This window comes from Trichosurus vulpecula, chromosome 5 (assembly GCF_011100635.1).
Source record: "Trichosurus vulpecula isolate mTriVul1 chromosome 5, mTriVul1.pri, whole genome shotgun sequence".
Classification (NCBI taxonomy): domain Eukaryota; kingdom Metazoa; phylum Chordata; class Mammalia; order Diprotodontia; family Phalangeridae; genus Trichosurus; species Trichosurus vulpecula.
Genome location: NC_050577.1, coordinates 37,801,581 through 37,810,016, shown reverse-complemented (window position 1 = coordinate 37,810,016; position 8,436 = coordinate 37,801,581). Strand labels below are relative to the sequence as shown.

Sequence of the window (8,436 nt, the reverse complement as noted above, 5' to 3'; positions counted from 1 at the left end):
GTCACAAACATTAGCATGGAGTTGGCGTCACTGCCTTCCCAGGATTCCCATCATTTCCACCCCAGCAGCCAGTTCCTTCCTGTTGGTGAAGATTAGATCCAGAAAAAAACCAAATGTTTCCCTCGTTGGCTCCTCTGCCTTGGAAGGATGAAATGATCACTAAGGCAAGTCAAAAAGTTTTTAGATATTCTGCTTTTGGCAGAGAGAATGAGTTCCAAAAGATGTCTGAATAATAATAATAATAATAGCGCTTCCAAGGTGCTATTTACAATGGGTTAGGCACCGTGCTAAGTAGGTACTGTTATTATCCGCATTTTATGGATCAGGAAACTGACCCCAAACCAAGCTTAAGTCACCTGCCCAGAGTCGTCTAGCTAATGAGGCCAGCCCAGCACTCTATCCGCTGTGCCACCTTGCTACCTCACAATTGAAGCCTCCCATCTTTGCTCTACCATACCTCTGTGACAGGCTTATGATGGTTCACAACTCCTCCCCTATTTCCTCTTTCTGTCCAGGTGGTTTGTGACACTCCAATGGCAAAATCATTTGTTTCTCTCGCTTTTGACCTTTACTGAAATATTTTACATCATGCTTCTCCTTCCTCTGGTTCCCAGATGTCCCATGAATATACCTTCATGAGCCTGAGTCAGTGATAGCCAGGAGATGGTTTCACCAGGTTAACTCCCATGAACACTGAAACAAGGGGGGTGGGGGGCAGTTGGAAGAGAAGGATGAAAATAAACAGAACCACACAGATATGCTAAATTATAATCTGCCAAAGTTTTTTTTTTTTAAACATCGGAGTTGATAACAATCATTCCCAGGGCAAGAAGCTTTACACAGTGATGTAAGGACAGGGACAGGAACTGAGATTTCACTGATATAGGGAATTCCAGGTGGGGAAAATTCCTCCACTTAGGCAGGTGAGTGTCTTCTCTTCAATTTACAATCTTAGAGACTTAACTTAGAGCATGAATGCGTTGAATGATTTGGCCAGCATCCCAAAGCCAACATGCCAGAGGCCAGGCTTGAACCCAATTTTTTCAGGCTAGATCTTTATCTTCTTGCTTTGAGCTGCCTCTTGGGGGTTCTGTGGATCCTGCTCTGTCTGATGCTTCAGAGGCATGAGATGCACAGGAGGAAATACCTTTACTTATGTGCTTGTTTTCACCTAATTGCAAAGGTTCTAAATCTTGTGTCATAGTCCCTAGGGTAGTCTGGTGAAGCCTTTGGACCCCTCCCCAGAGTATCTTTAAGTGCATAAATAAAATACATAAGATTAAAAGGAAACTAATTCTATTGAACTAGTTCTCAGAATATTGCAAGTTCCAAGTTTATGGACCCCTGGTTAAGAAGCTCTGTGCATGGAACACCAAGGACGTTTTAACCGTCCACGTCTTGTTCTCCACTTTGCTAGGACAGTCTGCATTCAGCAGGAGGAATGATTAGCTTCTGTCCTGTGACTGTACCTGCATCCTGACAAACCTGATCTCAGAGGGTACTACTAGATTACAACGCTGATAGATCAATTCACAATTTTCACCAGTGAGAAAGTTTCCTTTTCTTTAATCCTGTTCTCTTAGGTATCAATTATTGGCCATAAGTGAACATGGCCCGGATGGGACCCAAAGGGCTTGGGGGTGGGGAGAGAAGCCACCTAAAGGACTTGGTTAACTGAGGAGGGGGCTAAGGATGAGAAGCTGCTCAAAGGCTCCCCCCTCCCCAAAATGACCAATTCACTTCTATGATGGGGAGGAGGGTGTCATAGGGAAGAGGAAGAAGATAGAAGCGGGAGTTTATTTGGGTGGGGGCTCTCAGTAGGGCAGTGGAGGGGGCGTGTGCGCTCCCCACACCTCTGCTCCATCCAACGTGCCTCCGGGATCTCGGGCTCCTCCGGGGACATTCTCCTAGCAACCAGCCCCGCTGGCTCCTCGAAAAGGTTCCGGGGGACCCGCGGCCCCAGGAGGGCGGGGCGGGAGGGGACGCCGGGGTGTGGGTCTCAGGGAGGGGGAGGGACGTGGGGAGGGAGGTCTGCGGGCGCAGTCGTTGCGCCACCCGGGCTGTTTGATTGGCAGCTGCAGCTGAGGGGGACGGGGGCGGGGAAGGGGAGGAGGGAGGAAGGAAGGGAGGGAGGGCCCGAGGCTGGGGGCAGGGAGCCCGAGGGCTGGGCGGACAGACGGCCGGCGGGCGGGCGCAGAGCGTCCCGGCTCAGGCAGGCGGGCGGGTGGGCTCGGGCCGCGGCGGCCGCTGCTGCTGCTCCTGGGCTGGGGCTGCCGCCGCCGCCTCTGCCGCCGGAGGGGCTGCCTCCTCCGCCCTGTGCGCCCGCCCCGGAGGGAGCCCGAGGAAGGAGGAGCAGCGGGGGGAAGCAGCAGCCGCGGGGGCCACCGCAGCCAGATGAACCGGGCTCTGTGCATCCGGCTTCGGGAGAGCAGCAGCAGCAGCCACGGCGGCGGCGGCCAGGAGGAAGAGGAGGGACGCTGGAGACCCCGACCGCCGGCGGGGACAGAGGGGGCGGCCCCTAGGTGGGTGCTGGCCGGGGAAGGGGCGGGGAGACGTCGGGGTCCGTGACTGCTGGGGGGAGCGCGAGCAGAGGGGCTGGGGGATGGAGGGAGGGCGGGGCCGGGGGCACGAGTGATTGATGGAGGGAGGGAGGGAGGAAGGGGAAAGGTGGATGTGTGGAGCCTGGGGATGGATGGAGGGAGGGAGGGAGAGGAGCAAGGGGGCAGGCCGGCTGCCAGGGGGTGGATGAATGGGAAGGGGTGCATAGGGACAGGCTGGAGGCAGGGGGATGGAGTGATTGGAACGAGAGTACGAGGGCAGGCGGGTGCAGGAGGAGGGAGGACCAAGCGGAGCAGATGGGGAGTGGGCTAGGAGCCAGGCAGGAGTGAGCAGGGTACTGAAGGCCCGGCGTAATTTGACGGGATAGCGGCTGGGACCCAGGGCAGCCAAGGGGGCCGGCTAGCGGCGAGTGGTGTGGAGTGGTACCCCCGTGGGCGAGATGCAGGGAGTTAACTATCGCGGCCCCGGACGCTGGGCTTTTGTGCTGAGTTTGGGTATGGGAATGTTTGGGAAGGCTGGAAGGGAAGGAACCCCCCCACGTCTTGGCTTTTGGGGCCCCTGGGCTCACCGGAGGAGGTGTTGACAATGGCGGAGCTGGGGGAGGGATGAGGAGCCACGGGACAAGAGGCACGCTGCTGCTGTCTGTCTGTCTGTCTGCCTGCCTGCCTGCCTGCCTGCCTGCCTGCCTGCCCCTGGGTTGGGACTGCGTAGTGGCTGCAGGGGGCAGCGAAGAGTCTATAGAGAGGCGTCTAGGAGAGCTCCAAGGGAGTGAGGACTGGCTGCGAGAGCAGGGCTGGGGAGCGGAGGGCAGCAGGGCTGGCACCCCCAGCCCCGACGCCCCCAGCCGAAATTCCCCCGGCGGCTCAGGGCCCCAACCTCGACCTTGTCCCTGTGCTTTCCGCTGGCTGTCTCAATGACACGGACACGACCGAAGCCTGGCGCCCTACAAATGTCACTGCGGTGAGCAAAGTCGCCGCCAGCCAGTCCCCGGGCGAGTCCTTCCCAGGCAGGGCAGTCCCTCCTCTGCTCCCCCTCTTCCAGCCCACCTCGGGACCGGGGGGAGACCCTGGATCCGGGGCTGGGAGATGGGAGGGGTGTGGGAAGGTCAAGGGATAGCCTCTTCTCTTCCAGCCCCAGCCGCCTCTCAAGGATGTGCTCCTTGTAAGTTTGTTTGTTTACCCTGAGCCTTGCGGTTGATGGGGAGACACCAGCCCCAGCAGCAGCCGCTGGGGTGTCTTTCTGCAGAAATGCCTGCCACAGGCTTGGGAGAGGGGGGCAGAGCATCTGAGGCGTGTGTGTGTGTGTGTGTGTGTGCGCGAGCTATTCTCTTGTGAGTGAAGGAGGAAGAAAGGAGGCGGCAGGGATTCCTTAGCCCCCCTTCTCCTCTCCTTCGTGGGGGTGGGGATGGGAGTGGAAAGTGTAGCATTTGGGATGGTGTTATTTTTGGAGCTGCAGCATGGAGAGGTGGTCAGCTTTTGATGTGTTGCCTGCGTGTCTCTGAGTGTGTGTAGGGACTGTTTTCTTCTCCCAGGTGCTGAAAGCCTGAGATTTGCTGCGAACAGCGATGAAGACATTTTCATTTCTTTTTCTTTTTTTCAGCCTCCAGGTCTGTAACTCCGCAGGAGGCAGACCCGAAAACACACACATTTTAAATCTAAATTGAATAGAAAAGCGGAAGAAGCAGTTGAAGCAGCAGTCAGAGGAGGAGGAGGGGCTGAGGCCACAGCAGCAGCAGCAGCAGCAGCAGCGGCAGCGGCAGAGGCAGCAGCAGCAGCGGCGGCAGCAGCCCCTCAGCAGCAGGAGGAGTGAGAGAAAAGGGCCTCCCTGTCCTGGGCTGCCGCTGCCAGAGGGGAACTGATGGCAGATTTTGACCGGGGGGCCGCTGGCAGCGGTGGGGGCCTGCCTACCTCCCCAGGACCTGTCCTTGGAAAGGTGGCCTTTAAAGCAGGAGATGGAGAAGGAGGAGGAGGAGGTGGTGGTGGAGGTGGTGACAGTGGCGTCAGCTCGGGGAGAGCACGCTATGACAGCAGCAGTGGGGTTTCCAACGGAGACTGCACCCTGGGGGTATTAGGGGAGGACCCCAGGATTGGGAAGCCCATCAGCCCTTCTCGAGGAAACCATCCTATCTTGGGGACCCCAGCAGTGGGGCGGGAGAACAAGCCGGGAGGCATTCCCCGAAGAAGTAGCATCATCAAGGTAAGTAGCACCATGACACTGACCTCAGCCTACCATAGAAAGGGGACATGGGGCCTCTTGGGTTTTCTCTTTTCTCAGAAAGGGACAGAGAGGAAAACTACCCTTGGTGGGTTGATGAAGGTAGCAAGCAGGACAGTGGCTTTTGGCCAGCCAAAGAACAGACTGGAGAATGAATGCTTTGATTGGATGAGGGTCCCTTAGTGCAGGGAGAGCCCAGAGGAAGGTGATGGGGAGTGTTTCCGTGGCCAGAGAGGCAACTGAGTCGACACTTTGTGAAGGCTGACTCTGGCTCAGCCAGGACCAGGGGGACCAGCCTTGGGGGCAGGTAGTGGCTCCAGTCACCCATGTTATCAGGAGTCATGGCCATACCTGCCAGTATATTACTTTCCCATGTGCTGCCTGAGATGCTAGTCTGGGCCAGGTGACAGAGACCCAGAAGGTTTTCCATTGCATTTTCAAGGCATGGGGATTATGTGAAGGCATGCCCCTGGAACCATTCTGGGTAGGGAGGAATGGGGAGAGAGGTTAGGGATCATTTGTTGTATTTACTAGTTGCTTCTAGGAAATGGATACATAGCCTGGGATAAGGTCTCTAATCGCTAAATCGAAGGAAGAGAAGAGTGGGTTTTCTGAATAGAACTCCTCATACGACTGTAAATTTCCTTTTCCTTAAATCCAAAAGACTACAGTTAGACATTTTTTCCCTAACCTGTCTAGATAGATTTGAGGCCTTCAGTTCTTTTCTCGGTTTTCTTTTTGCCTTTAATGTGGATTTTTGTAAAGGGAAGAGAGAAGCAAAGCAACACTGTTGTTTTGGTTGAGGAAGGTAGAGGGCAGAGATGTATTTTTTGCTTTTAAAAAAGTACTATTAACAGCTCTTCACTTTGTTATGGTTTCAGTTTAATTTTCCATTTTGGTCTGCAATGTAAAAATAAATGTTTCTAATGTTACAAAGCAAGGAAGGGTGGAAAAACCCAGTCGATGGACTGTGATGAGGGCAAGAGCTTTCCACAGTTGTATTGAAAAGATGAGGATTTCGATTTCTGGAAATCAAGGGGAATACAAGGACAGCCAGCAGTGAAATACAGTTAATAAGCATTGCACCCACCCTTCCAGGCACTGAAATGATGCTTATTGTTAGCTGCTGATAAAATGAGAGGGGTGGGAGGTCTGCTCGGGATTGGGGGTGGAAGTGGCCGGGAGAAAACAAACAACCCAACTCAGAGGGAGCTGAATTGAACCAAGTGTGAGATTCTCTATTTAGTTGGGCCTGCAAAACATCTTCCAAGTATTTCTGACCCAGTTATGGACTTCTACAAGGATCCAGGGAAACTGACCACAGTAGCAACTGTATATAACAGGCAGTTGTGAAACTGATTTTCGCTGTGTCATCTGTTTGAACTGTGTCTGGGCGAAGGGTAGAGAGGAGACCTTAGGCATTAACTATCTGAAGCATATACTTTGGAGTTGGAGGGAGACACCAAACTCTATTTTCAGTGGTTTGAAGAGCTTTACTCTGGCATTTTTACTCTTGGATGTTTCCATGGAAGTTGATTGGAGTGAAAGCTATTGCTTTCCTTCATGCATACAAATCAATAACATTGATTGAGTAATTTGAGTTACTTTTATTGGTTGTCAGATATTTGTGGTTGGGTTTTTTTTTGTCTGTGGTATTAGTGAAATTTGACTCGGAAATACAAACAAGTTGCTAGCCTACTTAATTGTTCGATTTTCCTTTGCACATTGTTTTGGGGTGCTGTCTGATATTGTTTGCAGGTGAGATTTTTTAAAAATTAAAAATTTGTGTCCTTTGGAACCTGCCCGTTACTGTAGGGTAGAATTCGTGCTATCCCAATTGGATTTTGGAACTGCATTTAATTTAATATCAGTGAATGGTACTTTTGCATTTATGGGAGATGATGAAAAGAATTCTCATATGATTTGGATTTGTGAAATGGGGACCCTGTCAGAGAAGGATGGTTTAATTTCCAAATAAGCACCCATTTTGGGACAAGGGCTCCGTTATATCTCTTAATCGTATTATTCTAAAAGTAATTTTGTAATTCATGCCTTTTACTTGTCGAATTGTGATCTAATTATCCTGCAATTCTTTTCCTTTTTCTTTTTGATGAAATTAGGTTAACTACCCCCCCAACACATACACACATACACACACACACATCCACATCCACACACATCCATACATCATGGATGTTGTTGCCTTGATGTATAACTCCTTAATACTGTTCTAGGAGGATAAATTTCACTTCTTTGAATTTATTAGACTCTAATGCCTTGTGTTTGTTATTATGATTTTTCTCCTCTATGTGATTGGATTGACCCTTTTTAGTTCATCATCCTTAGATCTCTATTCTTATATGTCAGTGGGGAAGGAGTCATTAAATATTATTAGAGCTTGGACAAACCAGGGCTCTGGCCTGGGTCTTTTCTTCAGTCTCTCCATTCTCTTGGTGATCTCAATAGTTCTAAGGGTTCAGTTGTTATCTCTATGCAGGTAATTGCCAGATCTAGTCTTAATCTCTCCTTAGCTCCAGCCCCAGATCACAAACTCCTTGATGGACATTTCTTAACTGCAACATGTCCCAAACAGGTCTCATCACCTCCCCCCCCAGCCCTTACCCTTCCCAAATCCCCCATTCCTATAAATGGCCCCACTACCCTTCCAGCATTGTGACCTTCTAGCCATCCTGACTCATCCTCCTCCCTCCTCCCCTATACCCTTATTAACAAATCTTGATTGTAATTCCATTATCATCTCAAGATACCCCCCCTTCCCTCCACTCACATTATAGCCACCCTCATCCAGTGCCTCATCGTCTCTTGTCTAGACTAATGCAATGGTTCTTTTGCCTCCAGTCTCTTCCCTTTCCAACCCATCCAATTACACACTTACCAAATTGATCATTATAAAACATAGGTCTGATGATGTCACTTCCCAACTCAGGAAGCTCCAGCGGCTTCCAGTTACCTCTAGGATAACATATAACCCCTGTGGCATTTAAAACCTGCCTTTTCAGGCTTAATGCACATCAGTCTCCTTCATGTACGCCATGTTTCAGTCAAAATGGCTTTACCTGACTCTGTTCTTGACATTCTGGCCTTTATCTATAGCTCACTCCCCATGCTCCATCTTCTTCTCTGCCATCTGCAATCACTCCTACCATCCTTCAAGATTCGACTCGAGTCACATCCTATTGGAGGCCTCACCTGATCCCCTGACTTGCTAGTCGCCTCCCTTCTCCTAGAAAGTATTCTGTATCTTCTTCATGTAGATTTTATTTCCTTCTCTTGGTTCATATTGCTTCCCCTTTGGTGGCATGTAAGCTCCTTGAGGGTAAGGACTGTTTCAGTTTTTTGTCTTTGCCTCTCTGGCACCTAGTACAGTGTCTAGTGGCAGGTAAGCATTTAACAAAAATGCTTGTTGAATGAATGAGTAAATAAGCCACTGGGCCTTGCCAAGGAGTTAATAACAAAGTAGCTGCCTATGGTTGAAAGGACTTACTTGCTGATTTCTTTGGTATGGTAGTCAAGATTGGGCTTGCAGGATTAGCATTTTAGGAAGTTACTTTCCTAAGAAAGAAATCTGGAAACACTTCATGGAAATGGAATGAAAAGTTAACATTTTTGAAATAAGATAGGCTTAAGTGAAAGTTCATCAAG

The 8,436-nt window shown here is 50.7% G+C and overlaps 1 protein-coding gene across 3 annotated transcripts in view; it reads left to right on the top strand.

Moving 5' to 3' along the window:
• The first annotated feature begins 2,355 nt into the window (after positions 1–2,355).
• PLCL2 (phospholipase C like 2) overlaps positions 2,356–8,436 on the top strand; it is a 227,761-nt gene continuing 221,680 nt past the window's right edge. The window contains exons 1-2 of one of the 3 annotated variants that reach the window (XM_036761542.1): positions 2,356–2,522; positions 4,159–4,755. In XM_036761542.1, coding sequence (XP_036617437.1) covers positions 4,417–4,755 — 339 coding nt within the window. In that variant the 5' untranslated portion in view covers positions 2,356–2,522; positions 4,159–4,416. Of the gene's footprint in view, positions 2,523–3,486; positions 3,520–3,678; positions 3,721–4,158; positions 4,756–8,436 lie in introns of those variants that run through there. The other 2 variants (XM_036761543.1, XM_036761544.1) reach the window with 2 other exon arrangements.